This window comes from Sturnira hondurensis, unplaced genomic scaffold, assembly GCF_014824575.4.
Source record: "Sturnira hondurensis isolate 20B ecotype Veracruz unplaced genomic scaffold, ASM1482457v3 Scaffold0008640, whole genome shotgun sequence".
Classification (NCBI taxonomy): Eukaryota; Metazoa; Chordata; class Mammalia; order Chiroptera; family Phyllostomidae; genus Sturnira; species Sturnira hondurensis.
Genome location: NW_028081271.1, coordinates 16,119,400 through 16,134,824, shown reverse-complemented (window position 1 = coordinate 16,134,824; position 15,425 = coordinate 16,119,400). Strand labels below are relative to the sequence as shown.

The window sequence follows — 15,425 nt, the reverse complement described above, 5'->3', positions numbered from 1 at the left end:
ATGTTGCTCCAACCAACTAAGCCATACTGGCCAGGACCAGGCTAGAACCTTTTTGAGCAGTAACCACTTCGATGTAATAAATTGCCAGTGGGGTTGATAAAATTCTCTTCTCTGTCATGTCCTCATGTTTCTCTCTTAACCTCTGCTGACCATCCAACCCCACGTGCCGTTCAATCTCAGTGGTGAGGATGAAAACTCTTTTTGATGCTAAAGGTCAAATATAGCAAATGCCAAGTAAACAAAAACCATTTTTAGGTATTAATCTTTTATTCTTGATGATTGAGGAAAAAGCCTGTTATCAAGATAGTAGTAGTTTCTTCAGCAATTTCTTTGTGCTCAGTATACACTCATATGTCTTCTAACACAATCTCATTTGACCTTTCATTGTTTCAATCTTGTCCTGATTAATTGATTTCTCACCGATGTACTGTTGGCACCAAAGAGTATACATTTATTTGAGAGTGTACTCTGGTATCAAATAATTTTTATGAATTCTACTGGGTAATATGTTTTATTATTACTGGTAATATTATTATTATTACTGCTTCACTGGAAGCATTTATTTGGTGCTTTTCTTCCTAGTGGGCCCTGGAAGATGGGTTTTTTACCCTTTCCTTACATTTCAAAAACATAAAGCAGGGGCCACACAAGTATCCATGTCAGGAACACTTCAGAAATTCTGTCTTTATGTATTGTGATATTGTCTTAATCCTTCTTTCTCAGTTATGGAAATAAATTCTTCCTGATCGGGTCTCCACCCGCGCAGTCAGGAAACAATTGCTTACCACATCCATCACTTCTGTCCGCACGTTATCACGTTTCAGGGGCTTCCCAATTAATCCCATGGAAGCTAGAGTCACTCATAATTATAATCCTTTTATGCCTTCTTTATTTCTTGATATGCTTGTTAGTTCATGTCCATCCTGCAGTGATCTGTAACATAGTGCTATTATCAGCTCTTTGTCTTTAAAAGCTTCTGGTCTACCACTTTGACTAAGATTGATGAACTGCACTTTGTTGAAATCGATCATTTGGATTAAAAAATCTATCCTGTATATTTGTTCTGGCTACTTTCGCATGATTTCACCTTTTTTTCAGTTAATCAATCTGCCAAGCTGACTGTGTTTCCCTTTTTGGCTTCCTTTCTCTTTTCTTTTTAAAGAACGGTCTATTTCTTGTGTCCTCTCTGAGACAACACCCGCAGGAGGAAAAGCCGATTGTAGGAGGCGGTGGGGTAAAGTCTCCCTTTAGATCCTGGCTAGACATCACTCCCATTTCCCTCTTCATTATGTGAGAGCGCACAACCTGTCCTTAGTGAATCTCCCCCGGAGCAGTTTCCGGGGTGAAATCTTCATGACTGACTGCCTGGCCCTTTACAGACACTGTACCATGCTTTTTATTTATAGTCTCAAGCTGCTCTGAGTTCTAATCTGACCAGATGGACTCCACCTTAAACACCACAATTCTTTTGGATGCACTAATAGTTTCTTTTCTTCTCCTAGGTACTGACTTTAACATAGACAGCTTACCTCTGCCTCGGAAATCCCATCACGACTGGGCCCTTTTTCATGAAGAATCCCCGAAAAACAATTACAAGCTCTTTCATCAGCCCGTTATCACTTTGTTCAACTACACTGCCACATTCAGCCGGCATTCCCACTTGCCACTAACTACCCAGTACTTGGAGGGCATAGAAGTCCTGAAGTCACACCGATACCTGGTCCCTTTGCAGTCCAAAAACAACCTTCGAAAGAGACTCGCTCCACTGGTGTATGTACAGTCAGACTGTGACCCCCCATCAGATAGGGACAGCTATGTTCGGGAGCTGATGACTTACATTGAGGTCGACTCCTATGGGGAGTGTTTACACAACAAAGATCTCCCTCAGCAGCTGAAAAACCCAGCCTCCATGGAGGCCGATGGCTTTTATAGGATCATTGCACAATACAAGTTCATCCTTGCTTTTGAGAATGCAGTGTGTGATGACTACATCACAGAGAAGTTCTGGAGACCCCTGAAACTGGGGGTAGTCCCTGTGTACTATGGATCCCCCAGCATCACGGACTGGCTTCCTAGTAACAGAAGTGCTATTCTCGTATCAGAATTCTCCCACCCCAGAGAACTGGCAGGTTACATCAGACGACTGGACCGTGATGACAGACTGTACGAGGCCTACACGGAATGGAAGCTGAAGGGAGAGATCTCTAACGAGCGACTTGTCACAGCTCTCAGGGAACGGAAATGGGGAGTGCAAGACATCAACCAAGACAACTACATCGATGCGTTTGAGTGTATGGTGTGCAACAAAGTGTGGGACAATATTAGGCTTCAGGAAAAGGTAAGTGAATCAAGGTGCTAGGGCAGCCATCTTGATGGGGTCTGTCCTTCTGCTTCCTTTGAGGTTGCCATGAAGTTCACTGTCATGTCCTTCCCGAAGGCCTTAAACTCTTTTATTTTCTCTTCCGGAAGACACCATGCTGCAGGTGTTGGGCGGTGAGTGAGTCAGGAAGCTGCAGGAAAGGGAAGAAAGCCAAAAAATTTTTTAAAAATGCAAAGTTTTGAATCTCATCCTTTAACCATTAACCTTTGTATCAACGCTGTGGTTTCTGCCACAGCCTTCACCCTAATGCCTCATAGGCTGTTTGGGAACTTTTCAGCTCATAGACACAATCAGTGAACTGCTCTCTCTCTTTGATTCTTGCTCCTTCTCATCATGCTCTTCAATGTGCAGAGAATATTCAAGTCATGAGGGGGAAAATCCTTGAAACACTTCTTTTTCTTAAGTTATTATACAGTTCTTAGGAATGTCTTCAAAGTTCTAGATGCTTTTAACATTTGTTTATTTACGTACTTTATCCACTTGTACCAGGAATGGTTCTACCTTATATATAACTGAATTTTTTATGAAGTCATTTATTGAAAGAAAAAGAACCATTAGTTTTTATTTTCATTGGAATTTATTGTTATTATTATTAAAAATTATTTTTTATTGATTATGCTATTACAGTTGTCCCAGTTTTCCCTCCTTTGCTCCCCTCCACCCAGCACTCTCCTCTCCCTCAGGCAATCCCCACTTCTTGGTTCAAGTCCATGAGTCATGCCTGTAAGCTCTTTGGCTACTCCATTTCCTAGACTGTACTTTTCATCCCTATGGCTTTTCTGTAACTACCTATTTGTACTTCTTAATCCTCTCACCTCTTTGCCCATCCTCCCCAACCCCACTCCCGTCCAGTGACCATCAAAACACTCTCTGTATCCATGATTCTGTCTCTGTGTTCTTGTTTGCTTAGTTTTTTTAATTCAGTTGTTGATAGATATGTATTTTTTGCCATTTTGTTTTTCCTAGTTTTGATCTTCTTTTGCTTAAATAAGTCCCTTTAACATTTCATATAATAATGGTTTGCTGATGATGAACTCCTTTAGTTTTTTCTTGTCTGGGAAGCTCTTTATCTGCTCTTCGATTCTAAATGATATACCTTTGCTGGATAGAGCAATCTTGGCTGTAGGTCCCTGCTTTTCATCATTTTGAGTAGCTGTGCCAATACCTTCTAGCCTGCAAAGTTTCTTTTGAAAAGTCAGCTGACAGTCTCATGAAAACTCCCCTGTAGGTAACTAACTGCTTTTCTCTTGCTTTTAAGATTCTCTCCTTATCTTTAACCTTTGGCATTTTAATTATTATGTGTCTTAGTGTGGGTCTCTTTGCATCCATCGTGTTTGGGACTCTCTGTGCTTCCTGGACTTGCATGTCGATTTTCTTCACTAAATTAGGGAGGTTTTCTTTCATTATTTTTTCAAATAGATTCCCAATTTCTTGCTCTTTCTCTTTTCCTTCTGGCACCTCTGTGATGCTAATGTTGAAATGCTTGAAGTTGTCTGAGAGACTGCTTATAATGTCTTCATGTTTTTGGATTCTTTTTTCTTGTTGTTCTGATTGGTTGTTTTTTTTCTTCCTTATGTTACAAATCATTGATCCATTCTACTGTTGATTCTCTGTAAATTATTACTTCAACTAGTGTATCTTTCATTTCTGACTGGGTATTTTTTATGCTGTTGAGGTCCTCACTAAGTGCCTTGAGCATCCTTCTAATCAGTGTTTTGAACTCTGCATCTAATAGATTGCGTACCTCTATTTTGTTTAGTTCTTTTTCTGGATTTTTGACCTGTTCTTTCATTTGGACCATGTTTCTTTGTCTCCTTATTTTGGCAGCCCCCCTGGTATTTGTTCTTATGTATTAGGTAGAGCTGCTATGACACCCTATTATTGGTTTCATGGCCTAATGTAGTAGGTGTCCTGTAGGGTCCAGTGGCACAGCCTCTCCTACCCAAGCTAGGTACTCAAAATGCACCCTCTGTATGGGCTGAGTATACCTTTCTCTTGTAGTTGAGCCTTCATTGCTGTTGGTAGGTCAATGAAAGAGATTTACTCAGGCCAATCACTACAAGGACTGGCTTTGACCACTGACCACCAATCCTCTGACCACTGCCCTCCATGGAGGATAAGCTCTGAAGGGGCCCACTTCACAGAGCAGAACTTACTTCAGCAGGGTTCTAGAGCCTTCTGGTGTTTCCCATGTGGTACAGGCCAATGTCATCTACTGCCTGTGTTCTGTCTGGGGCCACTTGGCATAAGCTATAAGTCGATCTGAAGATGGAAGATGGCTGCTGCTTGTGCTGAGTTTGGAGGCGCCCAAATAAGGCTAGGCAGTGAACCAGTGGCAGCTGCTGCTAGTGCTGGTCCTAGAGCCACTTAGTAAGAGGTATGGGGGGATGGGGACTTGCTGAGGCCAGTCATTGCTTGTTTGAGAGGATTTAGGAAGGTCTGAAGCATGAGTTAAAGTAAGTCATTCATATGGAAAAGCCACTGTCTTGGGTAGGCCCGTATGTTGGGTGGGGCAGAGCCTCAGGGAATCACCAGGACCAGGCAAAGAGTGTGAGATAAGTTGATGGAGTCTCAGACACAGCACCCACCTGCCAGCTCTGTGGGTCTCGGTGGGGGGAGGGTTCAGAAAAAAAGACAATGGCCTCTGCCTACAGTTCTGCCTGGGAGAATGCTGCCCCCCAGTTCTTGCCCTGATGTAGACACTTTAGTTCCTCCCCATATGCCATTAGTGCCTTTCAAGGTGCAACTCTGAGCTGATTCTCCAAGGCAGTGAGTCTGAATAAAATCTGTGTGGGGGCCCTTTAAGAGAAATTGCTTGGGAATCAAGTAATTCTCCCACCAACTCAATCCCTGCTGGTTTTTACAGCTAGAGTTATGGGGACTTGCCTTCCTGGCACTGGAATCCTGGGCTGGGGGCCTGGTTTGGGGCTGAGGTCCCAAGGGATATCCCTCTTGATTTTCATTCATCATAGGTGGATGTGGGGCGAGCCCATTCTGCATCTCCCCATCCCCACGTCTCCAGGTCTCTAGGTCTCCACTTCTCCGCCCCTCCTATGAGTCTGGATGGATGTGGATTCTTTAACTCCATGGTTGCCGGACTTCCATTCAACTCGATTTCTGATGGTTCTGAGTGATGGTTGTTCTGTAGTTTAGTTGTAATTTCGATGTGGTTGTGTGAGGAGGTGAGCCGTGTTTACCTATGCTTCCCTCTCGACTGGAAGCCTACAGCTCTTTTTGAAAATGAGCAGCCCCCACATAGCACTTGGCTATTGCCCACTGGTCCCTTGCCTGACTACTGCATACACGTAATATTTTATATAAATTCTCCAAAGGCAAACCATTTTGTTAAAGATTTAAGTGTTTATTTTGACTAGCATATTGATTTCAGATCAAAATAAATCAAAACAGTACGTGGAATTATTTTTATGTATTGTAGTATATACTATATAAGGTTTTTATATAGTAAATATGTAGATGTTTAGGCAAATTTAAAATTAGGAAACATTATTTTCCTAATTTTAATGATTGCAAAATTTAAATTGTTTTATCTGATTTTAGAAAACAAATTTTTACTCGTAAAATCATTTCTTTTAAGCTGAGTGGCTTGTTCAGCAACTGGAACACTTCATATTACATCATTCTTTTCAGCGAATGCATCCTGATTTCCAATGACTTCCTTTATGACTTTATTTATGGGGCCACATAACAGCAAAAAGCAAAATACACATACTACTGCAAAAACACGTGAGGAAGTAGAGACCGTATTAATTGCCCATGCTGTACGAATTATTTATTTTCAAAATATGTCAAGGCAGCAACAACCTCTGAGGGTAATGACTTGCCTGCTCGATATTTCCAGTCCCTTCCAGGTTTGGAAATTATATTCACAGAAAACTGAAAGAACCTCACACACCCTGGCTATCTCAGCCCCTCCCAGGAGCCCTTTCCGAATGATTACTGGGGACTGGAAAAGAGGGTATAACAACAGTGGTAAATAGCTTTTTAAAAGATAAGAGTATATACATTATTGTGTTTCCAACAGAAACAGCTAACTGATTTCCAGAGTGCCTGAGGCGGGTGTGATTGAACGTCCTCCTCTCCCGGGTCTTTGTAGAAACACTCAGCATAGACCCACCTCCACGTTCTTCCCTGTGTGGTGGTCAGGGAAGTCGATGACAAGGCTTTGCTTGCATTTCGATGAACTCTGTGCACAGCTCTCTAATGCTAACGTGCTCATTATTGACAAACAAAACAAAACTTACCATGAAAGTAAATGAAAGGGTATTAGGCCAGTTGCTTTCATTCGCATTTGCTTTACAAGACTTGTTACAGCTTCTATAAGACATGCCTTAAAGGAAGCTATTTAAGTATATATATTCTTCACTTTTTCTCTTTCGGCCAAAGAAAAGCTGAAAGAAATAATTTGATTTCCTCTGTGATTCTTTTTTTATCTTCCAGTTGAAAATAGTTTAAATCTTTGTACTTGGATGTAGAAAACCTTAGTAGAATATCAGATACATTTCGCCTTTGTCTATTTGGCTTTTCCCCTCCCCCACCTCTTACACATATATGAACCCAGGGTGTCACCCGTGCTGTGTAAACAATAGTCCCACAGACGTCATGGCTTGAAACGACACGTCCTGGTTGTATCACAGTTTCTGTGGGTCAGGGTGCTGGGCGTGGCTTCCCTGGGTGCCCTGGAAGGCTGCAGTCAAAGTGTCGGACAGGCTGGGTTTCCACCTGGGGGCCCAGCTAGGGACAGATCTGCTCTGAACACACATGCCTGTCGGCAGATTCAGTTTCTGGACGTTGTATGATTGGAGGCATCAGTTTCCAGCAAGTTGTAGGCCCGAGGCTGCCCTCAGCTTAGAGAGGCCTCCCACAGTTTCTTGTCCTGTGGGCTGGCCCAAGCCAGGGACTGAGATTCCAGCGAGACCAGTGCTACAGTCTTAAATGTGTGATGACATACCGGTCATTACAGACACCCTCGGACCTTTGCCATATTCTGTTGGTTAGAAGCAAGTAACGAGTGACACCTATGTTCAAAGGGAAGGGATAACACAGGGTATGGCAACCAGAAGGCAGCGACAGGCTTATTCTTGGCGGTGTTTGCTTTATTTATGCAGGAGAAAGTCTTCCATGAGTCAATTTTAGTTAGATAAGGAACTTTCATTGATCCTGTCCTCTCAGAAGGTAAAATAGGAGACAGCATGCAGTCAAGAGAAATGTAAGTGTATGGAATTAGGGTAAACTAAAAAAATAGCTTTATTGTGGTGTAATGGATGTGTGACTAACTGCATATATTTAGAGGGTACAATTGTTATTAGCTATGACATAGGCATATACCTATGACATTATCACCACAATTGCGATGACAAAGAAACATTTCTGTCATCTTTCAAGTTTCCTCATGTCTCTCTCCACCCCTGTCCTCAGGCACCCACCTGCTTTTGGTCACTCTTGACAAAAACTTAGGCGGTTTTCTAGAAGTTTATATAAATGGAATCATGTAATGTGTGCTCTTTCGTATCTGGCTTCTCTCACTCTGCACGGCAATGTTGACATTCATCCACAATGCTGACACACGCTTTAGTAATCCATTTCTCCTTATTCCGAAGTTTGGAAACCCCCAAATTTGCTTAGCCATTCACCTGTTGACGGATGTCTGGGTTATGTCCAGGTTTTGGCTATTAGAAATAAAGCTGTATGAACATTTATGTGTAAGTCTCTGTAAGGATGTAGGCTTTCATTTCTCCACTGTAAATACCTGGAAGTGGAATGGATAGATCATGTGATAGATGTATGTTTAACATTTTGAGAAACTACTAAAATGTTTTCCAAAGTAGTGCTATCTTACTTTCCCACCAGCATTGTATGATTGTTGCATTCAATAACAATGCGTGTGGTCAGTTTTTTAATTTTTGCTGTTCTGATGGGTGTATAGGGGTATCTCATGGTGGTTTAATTAACATTTCTGTGGTAACTAATGATGTTGAGTATCTTTTAAGGGTTTATTTGTTATCAATATCTTCTTCAGTGAAATGTCTCTTTATTTTTTATTTTTATTTTTTTAATTTTTTTAAAAGATTTTATTTATCTTTAGAGGGGAAGGGAGGAGAGAAGGAGAGAAATATCAATGTATGGTTGCCTCTCGTGAGTTCCCTGCTGGGAACTGGTCTGCAACCCAGGCGTGTGCCCTGACTGGGAATCGAACTGCGATCGTGTGGTTCACAGGCCCGTGCTCAATCCACTGAGCTACACCAGCCAGGGTGGTGAAATGTCTCTTTAAATCTTTTCCTCATTTTTTTGAGAACCGAGTTGTTTTGATAATCTTGAGTTGTAAGAATTTTTTTTATATTTTGAATACAAGTTATTTGTCAATTTTGTAATTAACAAAAGTTGTCTTCTAGACTGTGGATTTTCTTTTTTAATTTTAAAATTACCATTTACATTCAATATTATCTTTTTTATTAACAGTGTCTTTTGAAGTGTAAAGTCTTTATTCTGAGGAGTCCAGTTTGTCATTCTTTTCTTTTATAGTGTATGCTTTTTTATGATCTGTTTAAAATCTTTGTTTAACCCAAGGTCACTAAGATTTGCTTCTGTTTTCTTCCAAAAATTTTATAGTTTTAACTTTTCATTTAAGTCTATAATCTACTTGGAGCTAATTTTTATAATGTTTTATGATGTAAGAGTTGAGCTTTATTTACTTGGATACCCAATTATTACCCCCATCGTTTGTTGGAAAGAACCTTCTTTTCTGATTGAATTACCTTGGCTTCTTTTTCATATATCAGTTGTCCAATACATATAATTTCTGAATTGGTCAATACATCTGCATTTGAGTACTGTAGCTTCATAGTAAGTCTTGAAATGAGCTAGTGTCAATCTTCCAATTCTGCTCTTTTTCAAAGGACAGGATGATTGCTAGACTAGTGTGATCATGTTGTAAGGCATGTGAATGTTGAATTGCTCTATGTACACCTGGGACCAATATAACATTATATACAGTGATAGTTAAATAATAAAAAAAACATAAGTGTAGCCTTTTACTTTCTGCTTTTTCCCCTCCCTGGAAGCACTCACATCCATAGTTAGCTAATTATTTTGGTGCTTACTCAATGTTTCTAAATAACATGTTCATGCACTATTTTTTAATATTCAATGTATATGTAATTAGGAGTGTTATTCAGAGTTGCACCTTATTTTATATTATCATTTGTTTCCCTTGTCTGGACAGCTTTTTGTTTCCCCCTAGTTGATGATTGTCTTCTTGTCTGCTCATTTCTCTGTGGACTTATTACTAATTTAATTCGTGGCGATCGTTTCCATCTCCTTTGAAGATGTTGAAATGTACCAGTCATCCAATTGCAGTTGCTGAAGCCGTCTCCCGCGGAGTGCTGTGACCTGCTCGCAGGTGTACCAGCTGCCTTCCGCAGGTAGTGTAGGGCGTCAGTCTGAGGTCTCCCTCCCCCGACCCTTTGGGAATTGCCTTTCTTGTCTTTTCCTCCTGTTGTGACACCTTTGTTTCTTGCCTGCTTTTCTCCCTTTTTCTTGGTTTTCTCTCGTTTGGGTGGACCAGACCTCCATACAGCTTCCTGAGGAGGGGTACATCGGGGGTACATTGAAGGTAGATCATACCTTCGTTCTACTCTCACATTTAGCAATAGTTTAGCTGTAAGTAAACTACTAAAATGGGCATCAGTTTTTCTAAGGAATTTTGAAGGCGTTTTTTATCATCTTTTAAAAAACTTTTAATTTTGAAATGATTTTAGACTGGCAAAGTGTTACACGTATTGCACAGAGTTTCTCTATCCCCTTCACCCAGCTTCCCCCACTGTACACATTTGCATAATCATGGCCCATTTGTCAACACTAAGAAATGAACACTGGTGAGTAACTAATGTTAACTACTACTGTTGACCGAACAACAGACTCCAGTAGTATTTCACCAGCTTTCCCACTGACATCTATCTCCCAGCATCAATTCCAGGACACCAGGTTGTACTTAGTAATCACTTCTCCTTAGTCTCTTCCAGTCTGCCCATTCTTTACTTACTCTTAATAATGTTGACACTTTTGAAGAGTACTGCCCTCTACGTAGGGTTTGTCTGATGTTTTCTCATGTTAAGACGGGTTTTGGATTTGGGGAAATGATACCACAGAGGAGAAAGGGTCCTTCTCTTCCCATGGTATCAGGAGATGCACGATGCCATTACTGGTGATGCTGACTCCATCTCTAGGCTGAGCTGGTATCTGATAGGCTTTCCCCCGTGAGGTTCCTAATTTCCCTTCCTACTAAGGTAGTCGCCGAGTCCAGTGCACACTCAAAGGGGGGAGGAGGGAACTAAGCTTCACCTCCTTGAAGGAGGAATATCAAATAAGTTGGGAACATATATTAAAATGACCACAGCAATTAAGAAATATTTGGGGGGGGGAGATACTTTAAGGCTGTGGAAATATTCTTTTTCTCCTTAAAGTTTTACTCACTAATGTTAACCTTCTTCACTGAATCTCACCCTTGTTTTTCCTCTTCCAATGTTACTGTCAAGAAATCCAAAACTATCCTAAGAATTGGACTTTACCTCTCAGGGAGTCTGTGGAATCTCTTCCTTCTTGCTTCTGTTCTGAAATTTCATAAAAATGCACCATACTTTGGCCAGAGACTTCTTGCCTGAGCTCTCAGTGGGCCTAAGTTTGTCCATGGAATTTAGGAGTTTCAATTTGGGGAAAATTAATAACTTGAAAAGTTATTTGATTTTTTTCCCTTCTCTTTTTTGAAACTCTTAATATCTGTCTATTGGTCCTCTGAGACTGGTCCTCTCATGTTAAGTAACCTATCAGGTGGTCCTATATGCAAATACTTTTTCTATTTCTTTGTCTTTTTCTTCTAATTGGTGGAATATATCTCAACTTTGTCTTCCAACCCTTCTATTAATTCTTTCACTCTGCTATCATGTATCTAATTTCTAAGGTTTAATTTTTGTGTTTTATTTTAATATTTCCTTTGCTGGTACTCATTCTTTTTATTTTGTTTTATTTATTTATTTTTAGAGAGAGGGGAAGGGAAGGAGAAAGAGTGGAAGAGAAACATCAATGTGTGGTTGCCTCTCATGTGTCCCCTACTGGGGACCTGGCCTGCAACACAAGCATGTGCCCTGACTGGGAATCGAACCAGCGACCCTTTGCTTCACAGGCCCATGCTCAATCCACTGAGCTATACCAGCCAGGGTTGATTTTTTTTCACTGATCTTCTTTTATGTCTCTCTCTCTCTCTTTTGAAGTTTTCTACAATTTTCTTGGCGCTTTATCTCTGTTTTTCATTTCAGTAACTTTCCTTGGACGATTTGTAATCTTGGCAACCTGCCCATATTAGTGTCGTTCGATTGGCAGTTCTGAGTACTAGGGAGGGCTCAGTGGCTGTGAGCTTTGTTGTAGGGTGAGTTGGCAGGTGGTTTCCTTGTAGAATATCTGAGTTATGTCCTTCTGGACCTGTCACGTTCCCCAGGGAAGGACGACTCACTTTCCTGCCTGGGCTGTGAGGCCTGGCTGCCAGCATTGCGGAGACCCTCAGTGTCTGATACTCAGATGCTCACTGAATCCTTCTGTGTATAGCATCACACCGCTGCCCTCAACTCTGCCTGCTGTTCTCCAGGTCAGAGATCTTGTGTTTTATTTCTCTGGGGAATAAGCCTGTAGTCTTTTGTCAGATAAAGGACAGGAAGACACCTGGTCAGGGGGAGTGGAAGGGATCTGAGCACCCGACTGCTTCGGAAGCAGACTTTCTATGAACTCTTCTTACGTCGCTGGCCCCGCCGCGCTGGTAGGAGTGCCCAGTGCCTCCGAGCCTTTGGGGCTCTGCAGTGTAAAACAGACCAGTTCCAGCTCATCCTACTGCTGCCTGATGTTTCATTTTTAAAATATGTTAAGTGATTTACTATTTTTTTACCTGCCTTCTATTCTCTGATATTTTGTTACTCTTCTGCCTTCTTCCATTCTCCTAGTTCTGACAGGTTAGTATTTTCTTAGAATAATTCTTTGACTCTCATTTTAATGGTGTCTCAGGAGGGAATGAAATTAGATGTGTGTGTTCAGTCTGCTGGAGTTTGTCTGTCTTCCTCTCTTGCTTCCTCTCATTTCTTTCCTTTCGCCCTTCCTTCTCCCCTCTCTTAGAAAGTCATCAGAGGGCCAGATCCTGAAAGGGTCTTGTAGGCCATTGTAAGGACTTTGACTTTATCTTGTAATGCAAACAGCTGCTGAGTTTAGCCTGCATTGGATCAAAGGTGGAGTCAGGAAGACCAGCTAGGAGACCATGGGAATAACCAAGAGCTTGGACCAAGCTCATTGTGCTACAGGTCTTCGTAAAAGCATTTCGAAGGCTGGACGGTCTTGTGCGAATGTCAGGTGTTGTTGTTTAGTGCCCACATCTTGGTGTAGGAGACAGTTGAGTGCAGAGGAAATACATTAAAAACAAGGGATTAGATGTAAATGTGGCAACGTGAATACATGTAAAAACAATACTTGGTGAGAAAGTAGCAAACAGAATGAGACATGATAACATATAAGTACATTAACAATAAATGCCCAGAAAATGAAACCACAATTTAAAAAAACATTTAAATGCAAAGAACTCTATTAAACACATTAAAATGTCTGGGGAGGATGGTAGTGGGAGTGTGATGTAAGGGAAAAGGAAATAAATCACTAAACAAATCACAAGAGGGAGGGGGCAGCTTTAGAATCTGGAGAGAACTGCCTTCAATCTTAGGCATAAAGTTATGTAACTTTTGGAGCCTTAGTTTTCATCTCTGTAAAATGGGGTAGTAGTTCTAGTTAACTTGTTTGCCACGAGAATTATATGAGACAATCTGTGTAACGTGCTTAGGAAGGCGTCTAGTGCACAGAATATTCTCAATAAGTGTCAGATATTTTCTCTCTCCTTCAACTATTTGATTATATAACTACGGAGACTCCATGGAGTGAAATAAGTGCTTTAGGGAAAGTGCATGCTGGGTTCTGTTACTGCGGGGTAGGACCGGGGGGTCTGGCTTCCTTAGCATGTGCTTGCAATTCTTCCTTCCCTCTTCTCTCAATACAGGGCTTACCACCCAAAAGATGGAAGGCGGAAGTTACCCACCTGAGTTGCCCGGAGCCTGCAGTGTTTGCATTCTCACCCGTGGCTCCACGTTGGAGCTCCTTGCGAGAGATGTGGATCCCCAGCTTCGAACAGTCCAAGAAAGAAGCCCAGGCACTGAGGTGGCTGGTCGACAGGAATCAGAACTTTTCAGCTCAAGACTTCTGGGGCCTAGTGTTCAAGGACTAATTTCGAAAAGTTTCAGAATGATATAGCCTACAGAGTTCTTGAAGTTTGTCTTCTAGGTTGCCTTAATATTTTGATACAGTAGCTACTCTGTTGACTGACCTTTAGGTTGAGAGTTGCTGCAGTACTCATTGTGAACCCTGTGAAATAATACATGTGAAGGACCCGCAGGGGTCACCTCTGTATTTTTTTTTTGTATAGGAAAGGTAAATACAGTAGTCCTCCTTTATCTGTAGTTTCGCTTTCCACGGTTTAAGTTACCCATGGTCAGCACAGTCCAAAAAATTAACTGGAAAACCCAGAAATAAACAGTTTCTAAGTTTTAAATTGCGCGCTGTGTTGAGTAGCAGGATGAAATCTCGCGAGTCCCACGTCCCGTCGAGGATGCGAATCGCCCGCCCCTTTTCCCGGCATCTCTGCGCCGTAGACGCTCTCTGCTTGGTTAGTCAGTACTCACGCCGTAGCCAAAGCTGCTCGGTTTTCAAATGGACTGTTGGGGTGTCACGGTGCTTGCATTCGAGTCACCCTTATTTTAGTTACTAATGTCTCCAAAGTGCAGGAGACAAAAAGAAGGTGGGTCAAAAAGAAGCCGTAAAGTGCTACCTTGCAGTGAAAAGCTGGAAGTGGTCAACTTACGCCTTTTTATCCTCTCACCATCCAAAGAAGGGCAAGTACAGCGCAGTAAGAAATTTGGAGAGAGAGAGACCACATTCACGTAGCTTTTGTTACAGTATATTGTTACAATCATCCTATTTTATTATTAGCTACTATTGTTAATCTCTTACAGTGCCTAATTTATAAATTAAACTTTCTCATATATATGTATAGGATAAAACTGTGTGTAAGGGTTGGTACTGTCTGGGGTCTCAGGCATCCACTGGGGGCTTTGGAACGTATCTCCCATGGATAAGGGGTGACGACTGTATTTCTCATGGTCACCAGTTAGTTACCTTCCGTTTACGCAGCTGGACCACATACCTGCTGCCTCTTGTGGGAGTTTACCTAATGTGGAACAAGTGCCTTCCTCGCTGAAGGGAGGCAGAAGGTGTGGCGTTGGATTCTAAATACTCACCTCAGTAATGTGCAGTTTATTGGTATTTGGCAAAGCCAGTATCCTGATTAGCATGAGCATTAAGTGCATGAGAACTTGGCAATGAGAGATTCCATCTGTTGGTTTATGGGGATGTGGGTAGTACAAGCTGTGTGAAGTTTATCCACCTACTCTTCGAGTCGAAGGGGCATAGGTACGCCCCTACCTTTTCCGTACTCTCAGCTGCCTCCGAAAACTTGCTTATTTTCATTTTGCTCTGTGTTCTCCCTGCATGCCCCCCCGCTCCTCCAAAGTGGAATGCCTTGAGAAAACATTTCTCCCTCTTGTGTGTTTTGGTCAGTGAGATGTTCCCCACTGTCCCTTCTACTGCTGAGCAGAAGAATAATATGATTCTGGCCCATCAGCCTGTACATTTTGATCACTGTGAGAGTGGAAGTGAATGCCCCCAGGAGCTCGGGTTGTGTTGAAGCTGATTTGCCTTTTCTTAGGATGCTATGCAGCCTGTAGTGGTGGGCAGCCTCATGGTTTGTGAACATTCCGTGTCATTTCCGACCTGTCACAGACAAAGTTCAGCTGCTTTGTCCAGTAGAGCTTCTGCTGGAGCTCACGGTTTCCTAGGCGATGCTGAAGCCTGGTGCCGCCCCATGAGCCATGGCTTCAGTATTTATTGTGGA

The 15,425-nt window shown here is 41.9% G+C and overlaps 1 protein-coding gene across 2 annotated transcripts in view; it reads left to right on the top strand.

Annotated features, from left to right (window-relative positions):
- The window catches only part of POFUT3 (protein O-fucosyltransferase 3), a 61,875-nt gene extending 47,848 nt beyond the window's left edge, over positions 1 to 14,027 (top strand). For both annotated transcript variants that reach the window (XM_037055341.1, XM_037055342.1), the window contains exons 4-5: positions 1,503 to 2,338; positions 13,479 to 14,027. In XM_037055341.1, coding sequence (XP_036911236.1) covers positions 1,503 to 2,338; positions 13,479 to 13,703 — 1,061 coding nt within the window. In that variant the 3' untranslated portion in view covers positions 13,704 to 14,027. The remainder of the gene's footprint in view (positions 1 to 1,502; positions 2,339 to 13,478) is intronic.
- The last annotated feature ends 1,398 nt before the right edge of the window (positions 14,028 to 15,425 follow it).